This window comes from Sorex fumeus, unplaced genomic scaffold, assembly GCF_029834395.1.
Source record: "Sorex fumeus unplaced genomic scaffold, SorFum_2.1 ptg000098l, whole genome shotgun sequence".
In the NCBI taxonomy this organism is placed as follows: domain Eukaryota; kingdom Metazoa; phylum Chordata; class Mammalia; order Eulipotyphla; family Soricidae; genus Sorex; species Sorex fumeus.
In genome coordinates this window covers 17645619-17659872 of record NW_026606155.1, presented here as the reverse complement: position 1 = coordinate 17659872, position 14254 = coordinate 17645619, and the positions used below count along the sequence as shown (strand labels likewise).

At 39.5% G+C, this 14254-nt stretch overlaps 1 protein-coding gene across 19 annotated transcripts in view; it reads left to right on the top strand.

Annotated features, from left to right (window-relative positions):
• NRXN3 (neurexin 3) overlaps nt 1–14254 on the top strand; it is a 1716647-nt gene that overhangs the window by 408877 nt on the left and 1293516 nt on the right. For all 19 annotated transcript variants that reach the window (XM_056134049.1, XM_056134032.1, XM_056134029.1 and 16 more), the window contains exon 4: nt 11492–11793. In XM_056134049.1, coding sequence (XP_055990024.1) covers nt 11492–11793 — 302 coding nt within the window. The remainder of the gene's footprint in view (nt 1–11491; nt 11794–14254) is intronic.

Below are 14254 nucleotides of genomic sequence, written 5' to 3'. Positions count from 1 at the left end.
GCCACTCGAATTTCTTCTTTGAGAAAGTCTCTGTTCATTTTGTAACCCCACTTTTTGATGGGGTTGGATGTTTTCTTCTTGTGGAGTTCAACCAGTGCTTTGTATATCCTTGATATCAACCCCTTGTCAGATGGCTATTGGGTAAATATTCTTTTCCATTCTGTAGACTGTCTTTGTATTTTGGTCACTGTTTCTTTTGAGGTGCAGAAGCTTCTTAGTTTAAGATCTATTTGTCTATCTCTGTTTTCACTTGCTTGGTCAGTGGTGTGTCATCTTTGAAGATACCGTTAGCTTCAATGTCGTGAAGGGTTTTGCCAACCTTGTCTTAATGTACCTTATGGATTCCTGTTTGATGTTGAGACCTTTAATGCCTTTTGATCTTACTTTAGTACATGGTGTTAGGTAGAGATCTGAGCCCATTTTTTTGCATGTAGCCGTCCAGTTTTGCCAGCACAATTTGTTAAATAGTCTTTCCTTATTCCACTTCACATTTCTTGCTCCTTTATCAAAGATTAGATGATCATATATTTGGGGGGAGTGTCAGTATATTCAACCCTGTTCCATTGGTCTGCAGCTCTGCCTTTGTTACAGTACCATGCTATTTTAATTATTACTGCTTTGTAGTATAGTTTGAGGTTGGGGAGCTTGATTACTCCCATTTTATTTTTTCCCAAGAATTGCTTTAGCTATTCATGGGTGCTTACTGTTCCATATAAATTTCAGGAGTGTTTGCTCCATTTCTTTGAAGAATGTAATGAGTATCATTATAGGGATCACATTGAATTTGTACAATGCTTTGGGAAGTATTGCCATTTTGACGGTGTTAATTCTCCCGATCCATGAGCAGGGGATATCTTTCCACTTTCTCATGTCCTCTTTTATTTCTTGAAGTAGCATTTTGTAGTTTTCTTTGTACAGGACTTTTATGTCCTTAGTTAGGCTGATTCCTAGGCACTTGATTTTCTGGGGCACAATTGTGAACAGGATTGCTTTTTTCATGTCACTTTCTTCTCTCTCATTATTTGCATAAAGGAAAACCATGGACTTTTGGGTATTAAATTTTATAGCCTGCAACTTTACTATACAAGTCTATTTTTTTCTAGGAGTTTCTTGTTAGAGGTTTTAGGGTTCTCCAAGTATAGTATCATATCATCTGAGAATAGTGAGAGCTTGATTTCTTCCTTTCTTACCTGAATTCCCTCAATATCTTTTTCTTGACTAACCACTATTGCACAATGAAATAGACCACATCATATTCAATCGGCAGTTTTGCCTAACCGATGTTGCTGTTGTCCCAAAATTCCAAACGGGATCAGACCACCGTCTTCTTCGTGCAAAATTCTACCTCACAGAACGAGGAGAAAAGAATGCAAGGTTTAAGAAGAAGACTCCCAGAACAACCACCAACTGGGAACTCTTTGGCTCTGTTGCAGCAACATGGGAAGATGCCGTCATTGACAACATTGATGAGGAATACGATCGAATGATTCAGCACCTCCATGATTGTGCAAGGAATGCCAAGAGAGAGATAACCACAAAAAACTGTCTTTCTTCGAACACTCTTGAACTTATTCGCCAACGTGGTGTGGCACGTGCCTCAGGCAACCACAAGCAAACGTCCGAACTGGCAAAACAGTGCAGAAAAGCCATCAAGGATGACCTCAAAAACAGGAGAGCAGCAGTACTGGTAGATGCAGCAGAAGCTGGGAAAAACATTCGTAATGCCCGCCTGTCCTTCACCAACTACAAAACCAAGATGACTGCCCTCCGACATCATGATGGATCTATCACATCTTCCAGAAGGGCAATGGAGAAGATTATTCATGAATTCTACTCAGATCTCTTTAATAGCCACATCCACTTGCCCACATACCACATACCACATGATGGATATGTCGTTCCCAATGTTCTCCCTTCCGAAATCCAACATGCCATCTCGTCGGTAAAGAAACAAAAAGCACCTGGCCCAGACAAGATCAGACCTGAACACCTGAAGAACTTACCATCAGTACTCATCAATACATTAGCTCGACTCTTCACACGCTACCTGTCTGAATGCAAGGTTCCATCCCAATGGAAAACCAGCAAGACTGTACTACTATACAAGAAAGGAGACATCCACGACATTGGCAACTATCGCCCAATCTGCCTATTGTCTGTCATCTACAAACTATTCACTCGAGTCATCCTGAATAGGATTAGCAGAACACTAGATGAAGGACAACCATGTGAACAAGCTGGATTCCGAAAAGGATTCAGTACCATCGACCATATCCACACAATAACCAAGCTCATTGAGGTATCTCGGGAGTTCAAGATGCCGCTCTGTCTAACGTTCATTGATTTAAAGAAGGCCTTTGATTCTGTTGAGACGGAAGCGGTCATGGAAGCCCTAGCCAATCAGGGCGTACAAACTCAATACATCAGGATCCTTCGTGAGCTCTATTGCGGATTCACTACCAAGATCTCACCATTCTACAAAGAAGTAATCATCCATATCAAGAGAGGGGTTCGGCAGGGTGATACCATTTCACCAAAACTCTTCAGTGCCACCCTCGAGAACATCATGCGACGACTAGAATGGGAAAACATGGGAGTGAAGATAGATGGTCGGCAACTACACCACCTCCGCTTTGCTGATGACATCGTTCTAATAACACCAAACATCAGCCAAGCGGCACAAATGCTTGCGGACTTTGACCGTGAGTGTGGAAAGGTTGGACTACAGCTGAATCTTACGAAGACAATGTTTATGAGAAACAGCCTTGTTCCTGACGCTCCATTCGCTCTCAACGGAACCACCATCTCCGAATGCAACAGTTATATATACTTAGGTCGAGAAATCAACATGATGAATGACCTGGCACCTTAGTTACGCAGGAGGAAGAGAGCGGCTTGGAATGCCTTCAAGAGCATTGAAGAAATAACTAAAAGGACAAAGAACCTCCAACTACGAGCACATCTCTTTGATTCCACTATTCTTCCTGCATTAACATATGCCTCAGAGACCTGGACCCTACGAAAACAGGATGAGAACACTATTCGGGTCTCTCAAAGAGGAATCGAAAGAACTATGCTTGGAATATCACGATTCACTCAAATGAGAGATAGAATCCGGAGTTCTGATCTTCGTCAACGCTCAAGAATCAGAGAGACGCTGTCTCATTTGCCAAGACATCAAAAATCAGATGGGCTGGACATGTAATGAGGTTTACAGACAACCGCTGGACTAGAGCCATTACTGATTGGATTCCACGAGACATCAAAAGATCACGTGGACGCCCACCTATAAGATGGTCAGACTTCTTCGTCAAGACCCTAAATGATCGGTTTGAGGCTCTACATGTTCCTAAAACGAACAGATACCATTGGGCTACGCTAGCACGCAACCAGGATGAATGGAGACGTTACTGGCACCCGCTCGAGTAAATCGATGAATAACGGGGATTAAGTGATAAGTGATAAGAAGAACCACTATTGCAAGTACTTCCAGTTCTATACTGAATAGTAGTGGAGAGAGTGGGCATCCTTGTCTTGTCCATGATCTTAGAGGGAAGGCTCTTAGTTTTTCCCATTGAGGATGATGCTTGCCATAGACTTGTGGTAGATGGCTTTAATTATATTGAGAAAAGTCCCTTCTATCCCCATTTTCGCAAGGATTTTCATCATAAACAGGTGCTGGATCTTGTCAAATGCTTTCTCTGCATCTATTAATATGATCATATGGTTTTTATCTTTTCTTTTGTTGATATTATGGAATATTTTGATTGATTTCTGAATGTTAAACCATTCTTGCATCCCCGGGATGAATCTCACTTGGTCATGGTGTATGATCTTTTTGATGAGTTGTTGAATTCTATTTGTTAGTATTTTATTGAGAATCTTCACATGTTTTCATCAGGGTTATTGGCCTGTAGTTTTCTTTTCTTGTGGTGTCTTTGTTTCCTTTTGGTATTAGAGAGATATGAGCTTCATAGAAACTGTTTGGGAGAGATTCTGTTTCTTCAATTTCCTGGAAAATCTTGAGAAGAACTGGCAATAGGTCTTCTTTAAATGTTTGGAAAAATTCGCTAGTGAATCCATCTGGACCTGGGCTTTTGTTTTTGGGAAGACTTTTGATTATAGTTTCAATTTCCTTAATATTAATAGGACTGTTCAGGTACTCTAGATCTTCTTGATTCAACCTTGGGAGATTTTAGGAATCCAGGAATTTATCTATTTCTTCTAAGTTCTCTTTTTTCGTGGCATACAGACTTTCAAAGTAGTCTCTGATGATCTTTTGAATTTCTTTGGTTTCTGTTGTGATATTCCCCCTTCTCATTTCTGATTCATTTTATTAGGGTTTTCTCTCTCTCTTTCTCTGTGCGTCTTGGTTTATCTATCTTGTTTATTTTCTTGAAGAACCAGTTCTTGGTTTTATTGCTCTTTCAGATTGTTTTTTGGGTATCCATGTCGTTGATTTAGGCTCTAAGTTTTATGATCTCTTTTCTTCTGCCTATTTTGGGCTCCTTTTGTTGGTCTTTTTCTAAGATCTTGAGCTGTGAAGTCAAGTTGTTTATGTGGGCCCTTTCTTCCTTCCTGAGAAATCTTGCAGAGCTATAAATTTTCCCTTTAACACAGCTTTAGCTGTGTCCCATAGGTTCTGGTAGCTCATTTCTTCATTCTCATTTGTTTCCAGGTATCTTTTGATTTCTTTCTTGATTTTTTTTCCTGACCCACTGTTGTTGAACATTGAGTTGTTTAATTTCCAGGTGTATGATTTGGTTTTCTGAATCTGTACTTGATTAACTTCTATCTTCAGTGAAATGTGGTCTGAGAAGTTAGTTGATACAATGTCTATCTTCCTGATTCTATTGAGATATGCTTTGTGGCCCAGCACATGGTCTATTCTGGAAAATGTTCCATGCGCACTGGAAAAGAATGTGTATTCTTTTTTGGGGTGGTATAAAGTCCTGTATAGATGTATTAGCCCTCTGTCTTCTATTTCTTCCTTCAGAGCCATTATTTCCTTGCTGAGTTTTAATCTTCCTGATCTATCCAGGGGTGATAAGGTGGTGTTTAAGTCTCCAACTACTACTGTGTTGCTTGTAATGTCCTTCTTAAGGTCTGTTAGAAGTTGTTGTAGGTATTCGGCTGGTTCCTCATTGGGTGCATATACGTTTAGGTGTGTGATTTGTTCCTGCTGTACATATCCCATGGTTAATATAATGTGGCCTTTACTGTTCCTTCTAATCTTTTTCAACCTGAAATCTATGTTGTTCAATAATAGTAAGGCCACTTCAGCTTTTTTGAGGGGCTTGTTTACTTGCAGGGTTGTTTTCCATCCTTTGGCTTTGAGTCTGTGTTTGTTCTGATTGTTCAGATGTGTTTCTTGTAGGTAGCAAATGTTGGGTTCTGTCTCTGAATCTATTTTGCCACTCTGTATCTCTTAATTGGTGAAGTTAGACCATTGACTTTGAGAGAGATTATTGTTATGGGGTTTTGTGTCATCTTTCTGTAAGGGTGTGTTGTGCTTGTAGGGGTTTGTCTTGTCTTACAGTAGCCCCTTTAGCTCTTTTTTTAGGTTTGGTTTTGAGTCTAGGAAGTTCCTGAGCTGTTGTTTATTCACAAAATACCGTTCCTTCTATTTTGAGTGAGAGTTTAGCCGGATAAAGTATTCTTGGTGAAGCATTCATTTCAGTGAGTTTTTTCACTATATCCCACCATTGCCTTTGAGCTTGGAGGGTTTCCTTTGATAGGTCTACTGTGAATCTAAGGGGTGCTCCTTTGTATGTGATTTCCTTCTTTGACTTTGCTGCTTGCAGTATTGTGTCTCCATCCATGGCATCCATCATTCTAACTATGATATGTCTTGGAGTATTTTTGTTAGGGTCTCTTTTAGCTGGCACCCTTCTGGCTCCTTGAATCTGGATGCTTGCATTGTCAAGCTCTGGGAATTTTTCAGCAATGATTTGTTTAACCGTAGCTTTTTTATTGGAACTTTTCCCCTGACCTTCTGGTACTCTAATGATTCTAATGTTGTTCCTCTTAGAAGCATCCCCTAGGACCCTGATTTGCTCTAGAGCTATTTTGATGTCTCTTGCAATTGTTTGTTGTTGCATGTAGGCTTCGTGCAGCTCATCTTCCAGTTCACTGATTCTGTCTTCAGCTGTATCCATTATACTGTTGAGGGCACAAACTGAGTTTTTTATTTCATCTACCGAATCTTTTATTCGTGACTTGTCTGTGTGTAGCTTTCCACTGTATTTTCTCGATTGTTTCTTTCATGTCCTCCTTTACTATTTTTTTTTTTTTTGCTTTTTGCGTCACACTTGGTGATGCACAGGGGTTACTCCTGGCTCTGCACTCAGGAGTTACTCCTGGCGGTGCTCAGGAGACCACATGGAATGCTGGGAATCAAACCTGGGTCGGCAAGGCAAATGCCCTACCTGCTGTGCTATCTCTCCAGCCCCTGTCCTCCTTTAATTTACTGAATATTTGTCTCACTGTTTCATTGAGTTCATTGACTATCTTCATTACTTCATATATGAATTCTTTATCAGAGAGCTCCTTTAAGTGAGAAACACCTAATGAGACTTCTAGACTCTTTTGATCATCCTCTTCTCGTGGTGGGGATTTGCGTTGTTTCTTCATGTTGTGGTGGTGGTATGAAGACTGAGATGTTACACGAGATTGCTGGGTATGAGTAATTTACCTGTGGCCTACTGGCCCCAAATTAGGCCACTCCCACTTCTATAGAGACTATGCCCACTTCTGAAGTGGCCACGCCCCCTACGGGTACCTGCTGTATGTGTGGGGTACAACCTGGGAGAAGGAGAAAACCGGGTCATGCTGCTGCTTCTTTGAGAATGGGGTTCCTGGAAAGTGGTATGCGATGGTAGCAAAATGCAATGGAATGAGGGCCTAGGAACCAGTACAACAGGTAAAGAGTTTGCCTTTTATGTCAATCACTAGCACTCCATGTGATCCTCTGAATATAATTCCAGTGATTCCTGAGTGCAGAGCAAGGAGTAAGCTCTAAGCATTGTTGGGTGTGGCCCAAACCAAACCAAACCAATAAATGAGAATCAGGGGTTAAGGTTCCGGACTGCTGTAAAGGCCTGACTGTCTTGGATAATTCACCTAAACTCTGTTTCTACTTGCTTGCTCTGGCAGTATCACAGCAAAGTTGTCTCACAAAGTATTGAGATAATGCAAATAATGATTTAAAAAAGCATTTGGAAATATATGACATTTCAAAATCTGTGCGCATTTGGTTGAACACGGTCCAAGAATCCTTCTTTATCCATTTATGATATGATTTTATTTGAGCCTTTTCATATCTAGTGTTTTGTTCCTGGTCCTTAGTTTTAACCTCTAGTTGGTGGCTTTCTTTTTTGGAGTGTCTGAACTCTATTCCTCTGAACTCCTTTCTGGGGTTTCTCGTTTGCCAGTATCTCTGTCTCTCAGTTTCTTAGATTGTGTCTTCTAGGATTTTTCAGCTTCCATCTTGTCCTGTAAAATGTAACCTCATTTGGGGTCTATATCAACAATTACTGTTAAGCAGTCCTAGGAATGCCCAGGATATTGTTTATCTGGGATCTCTCTTCAGCTCTTTCTTCCTTTCAGTTCACTCCCAACCCAATGTAAGTCTTGCTGTATAATCTTTGAAAAATACAAATCAAGAGATCCTCTCTCTGCCTCACTAAAATTATGTAATTGTACTTTATAACCTTCAAATTAAATGTAAGTTTCTTGATATCAAATCCTAGCTTAGGTTCCAAAGGTAACAAGTTATAAAGAACCATTGGCCCAATTATGTATTTCCCCATACTTATCAGGTTGCATAGTAAAAAAATATTGCACTGAATATTTTAAACTGTTTGAGAATTTCTCAGAGAAATAGAGGTATTACATAAATCACAGTTGGATATTTTAGGGAAAGAATGGAAAATATAATTGAGTAAATGTTTACTAAGTATATGCTTTACATTTGCATATATTAGTATTTGGATTAACAAATTATTTGAAGTATCAGTACTTTACATATCTTTTGCAAACTTCTTTAAAATCACAAGTTACACATATTTAGATTATATCTAGTGTTTAATCAATTGGACACTTACAAATACTGGTATATGATTTGTTGTCAGACAGAGTTGAGCTCGATTTTTTGTACAGTCAGAATAACATTTTTATTTTAACATTTATGCCATTGATCGTAAACTGTGGAATGATATAATTTAAATGAATTTAAACAGTCCATTAGCCTTGTCAGTGCCTCCCTTCTTGCCAAGCTGTAAGCTTTATGCTAAGCTGCTGTGTGCTGTTACATAATCCCCTGCATTCATTTTCTCTACCTATTTAGCTTGAATATGTACAAGGTGACTGCATTGTCTTCAACCTCCATCTCAGGGTAAGCTCCAAGTATAGAGGATAGATTTGGGACGCCATTATGTTTACTAATGGTGAGTTTGGAGAATCGAGTAGGCTTGGAAATGTGTGTCTGTCTGTTTTTGGTTTTGCACCTTTTAGTTATATTTACTGTCAACTTGGTATGATTTTTAAGGTGATGAGAATGTGCTGAAGCCTTACACACTAGAAGAAAATTAAGACATATTGGGGTCTCAGGAAGATAGACATTAGTTGAGAGAGTATGCAAATAAAAAATTTGCTCATAGTCCTCATTGTTTCTCCTTCCAATCCCTTTATTGCTCTTTTAAAGTTTAGGTCATCCAGTGCTAATGCCCCTCTTGCCCTAATAATTCCAAGGAAAATATCCCTTGAATGAAAAATGATATAATTATGCTTATCTTAAATATGATTCTGAAAACAGCTTTCAGATGTCTCTTGTTTGTTGATGTGTTGGGGGTCTTCCAGTACCAGGGTGATGCCATTTTAGTTGAGGGGAGAAGTAGCAGAGAGGATTTCTCATTGAATAGAGTGGATCATGAGGGTTGTGAACCATTGGAGCAGTCTTCATTGGCTATTTGCGAAAGAAGGCACTTGGACACATTAAAATCTTTGTTGGTATATTTGCATAGCAATTAGCATAATATGCATGTGATTTGCATATTTTTCCTCACATGGGTTTGATTTTAGTTTATTGTAATATTTGGTGCTTTACACTGATGTATTTCCTCTATGGCCTTCCACATAAAATAAGTTCTGTTGTTTTATGTTCTCTCAGATTCCAGGTAGGAATGGAAAAATTTTTTCTTCTGGTGAGCTCACATGACTTTTATATGGAGAGGGAGCAAATTTCTGGCTCAATTTGTTCAAGATTTGGGATAGTTTCTGAGTTAATGTCTTGCATCATGGTATCATTTGTGACCTTTGAAAAGAGAATTGGAACATCTGGTATATGAGACTGATGACACAATTTAAAGTAACTGATATTTAGCAAAAGCTCCTCCAGAGATACCAGAATCCAGGAGTAGCAAAAATTGTGTGGTCTCAGATACTTTGCTTACTCCTAGTTGTCAGCTTCTTCCTTAATAGAATAAGAGCAATAAATTGGGAAATCTCTAACATCCCTTATAACTCTAAAATTTATTATTTTGACAGATTCCTTGTTCTAATTATATAAAAATATTAGCCACCATGTAGCACATTAAATAATATCCTGGTGCTTTGCTGTTCTGTATCAAGCTTGCCCCTTGAAGAGTACTTTATGATTAATTTAAGTTTCTCTACAAAGGTATTTGTTTCTCTGCTCATTTATCTCAGTCCAGTGGGCACATAAGGTGTAAGTTAAATGTTTATAGAAGCCGCCCATGAATCCATCAGTGCAGTGCCAAGGTCAGGCAAGTTGGATCTGTGCATGCTGAAATCTGTAGCAAAAAAGCTCAGTGGTGATAAACCAAACTGCATTTGGTTTGCATCTTCCAAACCAGATCAGGGTCAACTCCAGGTCTATTGAGCAAAACATTGTTTATTTTTGTTTTAACAAAGCATTGTTTCAAAAATGAGAAGAGAGATCATGACAATGAACAAGACTCTAGAGAATGGAATGATTAATTTTAATGTATAGTGTCAAATTTCTGCTCTATGATGCTTTTATTTGGAGATTATTTTTTTTGAAAAAATGCTTCTTACATGGATTATATGCTGAGGAGGACTTGCTGCTTATTTATGTGTGACACTACAAGTGGTCATTTGTAGGTGACAGGTCCCTTTTGCTTATATAGTGCTTGTAAGTGAACAGAAATATGCAAATGAACAGAAATATGCAAATAAACAGATACCACAGAGACCTTCTGGAACATATAGGACAAAGCTAACCCCATCTGAGTCTCTGGAATATAAACCAGATATCATTCTTTCTCCTTTTCTTCTTCTACCTGATCACTTTCTCTGGTCCATTCTGCTAGTTAAGAAGCTAGTACTATGCAGCTGTTAGGAAAGATGAAGTCATGAAATTTACATACAAGTGGCAATACATGAAAGTATCATGCTAAGTGAAATGAGTCAGAAAGAGAGGGACAGACATAGAAAGACTGCATTCATCTGGGGATCATAAAGTAACAATATAGGAGACTAACACCCAAGAATAGCAGAGATAAGTACCAGGAGGTTTACCCCATGGCTTGGAGGCCAGCCACACATTCTAGGGGAAAAGGCAGCTCAGACAGAGAAGGGAGCACCAAATAAAAGGTGTTGGGAGGATCCTCCCAGGATGGGAGATGCATGCTGAAAGTAGACTATAGACCGAACATGTTTGCCACTCAATGCCTCTTCTGCAAACCTTAGCACCCAAAAGGAGAGAGAGAACAAAAGGGAATGCCCTGCCACAGAGGTGGGGTGGGATGGGGCGTATGGTGGGTGGGAGGGATACTGGGATCATTGCTGATGGAAAATGGGCACTGGTGGAGGGAGGGGTACTCAATCATTGTATAACTGATACCCAGGTACAAAAATTTGTAAGTCTACAACTGTACCTCATGGTGTTTCACTAATAAAAATTAAAAAATAAAAAGAAGCTAGTCACAGTCCCCAGGACTCAGGACTCTAACACAGAAGCCGGAGTCTAACTCATAGATGAACAGAATTCAGAGCCAGGCCTTTCAGGGTAATTGATTTTTAGTTATTGGTCAATAAAATGCACCTAGAGCCAAAGAAACCTTTGTCAAAGCAGTTCATCATCCACTCTGGACCTGCTTTATTACAAGCGTTTAACTGCCACCAACTAAGCAAGGGCAATGGAAGCATCACTTAACCATTTGGCAGGGTTTCCTCTACTGTTTCCCTAGCAGAAAATGCAGAGGAAAGACTGCTTGCATGTTAGTGTTCATGGACAGGGACACCATCCGCTTTTGCCTTCTTTGCTCTTTTCCTGATGTTTCAATAACAGTTTCATGGGGTCAGTGTGGTGCTGGTTTCAGCCTCCTGGCACGGTGCGTGCCCTTGGGGTGTGTTCTTTTTGGTATTTGCATAGATCTGATTGATGCCAGGGCAAAATTATTAACAGCTCTCTGCTTCCTTTTTCTTTTTTTTTGTTCTTTTCCTCCAGCCCGAGAGGAGAATGTGGCCACTTTCAGGGGCTCAGAGTACCTGTGCTACGACCTGTCTCAGAACCCGATCCAGAGCAGCAGTGATGAAATCACCCTCTCCTTCAAGACGTGGCAGCGGAACGGGCTCATCCTGCACACCGGCAAGTCAGCTGATTATGTCAACCTGGCGCTGAAGGATGGTGCGGTCTCCTTGGTCATTAACCTGGGCTCCGGGGCCTTTGAGGCCATTGTGGAGCCTGTGAATGGAAAATTTAACGACAACTCCTGGCATGACGTCAAAGTGACCCGCAACCTCCGGCAGGTAATGGCTGAGGGGAGAGGGAGCCAGGAGGCTCACCTTAGGGAGTCGGGGACGCTGGTGCAACAGGTGATGGGTGAGGTGGAGAGGGGTAGAAATGGGTTTGGATCTATCGAAGTCTAACTTTCTCCCAGTCTCTGCAATTTCACCAGGGCACTTAATAAAATCTGTTACTCCCATGCTTCAATTCTCCATTTATGCTTGTTATGGAAGTTAAAAATATATCAGTTGTATAGATAATAATAAAAGTTACAAATGCGTGTGTTTCTTTTATCCTGACTTTCTTTTTTTATCCTTTTCTTTATTATATTTGAAGCTTGCTGTATTGTTGTTAAATCCAATTAGGGGCATCGTTTTATTCCTGCAGCTTGGTAGATTTTACTTTCTTTGAATATATGTTTTTCCCCTTTTTAATTAAATTAGCCATTATCATAATATCATAATTTTAATTCCTTCCAGAAAACATTTTCTGTCTTTCTTTTCTTTTTGTTTCTTTACTTTTTATGTTACCACCTCTCCTCCCACTTTACTTTTCCATTGTTGAATTAACCTCTAGTCTGGGAATGACTTAGCTGGAACCTTTCTGAATTCCTCTGTTTTTCTATTTCTGGTGTGGTGCTCCTATTTTATTGCCCCTGTCTCTACCTCCAAGACTCTTCAGTTGACTGGGAGGCCTGGCAAGTGGAAGGACCCAAATAAAAAAATCAACTTTGGAGCAGCCTTTCCTGGTTCTGCCCCTGCTTGAGAACTCCCATCAATTGCTGATTCTAAGCAGGCAACTCCGGCAGGTGACAACATGCTCAGAGAGCCTTAGCCAAGGAAAGCTGTTTCATAACTAATAGCAGTAATAATAATAATAATAATAATAATAATAATAATAGCAACAATTATCCCAGAGCAGTGGAAGAAAAGCATTTTCTCTGATAGTAAAGTGAAGGTCTGGGATGAAGCTACTTTCTTCCTGATGTTCTCCACACTAAGGATTTCTACTTGTGAATTTGTCATTAAACCCAGTTGGTATGCATTGGTCCCGTGTCAATCAGAAAACTTTGTGCAAATTTCCTGGAAGTGCTCACCAGATTTTCTTCTGCAATACAATACAGTTCACATTTTTCCATGTTAAAAAGGAAAGTAAAAGCAAATAGAGTTGTTTGCGTGTTTTCTATTGCATACAACTGTCCTAAGCTTGCACACACATTTGAAATACGTGGAACTTTGGAAATATCTAAAACACACATTTTCACATTTCATTATGTTAGAAAGACACCTGGCTGGAAATTCTATTTTATTTGTGGTGATGTTGCCAGACAACACAAGACTGATTCCTTAATCATCTTAGGACACGTTTGAATTTATGTTCTATATTTTTCCTTGAAGGCCAAACAACCCTATTGCCAATCCATCACCACCTGTACCTACTTAATCAGGAGAGAACTTTTTTATTGTCAAGACCCTTGATCAAATTTTCCTTTGCTCACATATAAGGATTTGGTATGTTTAAGTTGCAGATACTGGAGCAAAATGTGAAATACCTTTTGCCAGTTTTGACTGTCAGATATGTCGTAACACCCTTTAAGCATTAGTCAGTGGAGGAGTGAGTTTTCACATTCTGGGGAGCAGAATCAGGTCACGGTTCTCACCAAACACTCCATTTCTCTCCCACCCACACACTTCCTTGTCGTTCTAGAATGATTTCAATTAGGTAGGAAAAAGCTTACTTTTTATTTCAACTAAACACACTTCTTTTCAAAAACACAAATGGGTCTCAATTAAGTCCTTTAAACTGAGATGAGAGGGGATAAAACAAAACTGTATTTTATAATATGTTCCACTGCTTTAGTCTATGCCAGTGGAAGAAAGCAACCAACCCATAAGGGTTACTCTTCCAAGTTCTAACTTCCAAATTTTCTTTTTGCCCTTGGACAAGCCATTTAACCTTTCCAGAGTTTCCAGTTGTGAAATGGTGTTTATAATCCTCCCCAGTCATGTGTAGTGACTAAATATGCAAAGCACCTTATGTTCCAGAAGGATTATGAGCTCGTGTATGATCTGGGTGCTAAACTTGCTGTGACATGCTCACAATTTATAGGCCAAGTTTTCTGTCTCAAAGGTGACCATGTCTGTCTGTCATCAAGCATCTGATCCAGTAGAGCTCACAGTGGTTTAGACAGGAAAACAAAAGCTTTTGCATTAGAGCATAATGCAATAGCATAAGCTTTGCAGGTAGCATAAAAATCTAATAGCGAAAGCACACTTGAAATTGGACTCAATGAGACTGAAACTAAATTTTGCATCAAAATATACTTTATTGGAAGAGGAGTCATAGAAAAGCAGAGTTGACTTTGCAAATGCAGTTCTCTTAGCACTGAATCATCTCAAATGACTATTTTGCTCATTTAAAAATACATTTATAACATCTTTTTGAGTTTCCTAGGATAGATTTGAAAGGATGGGAAGCCCTTGT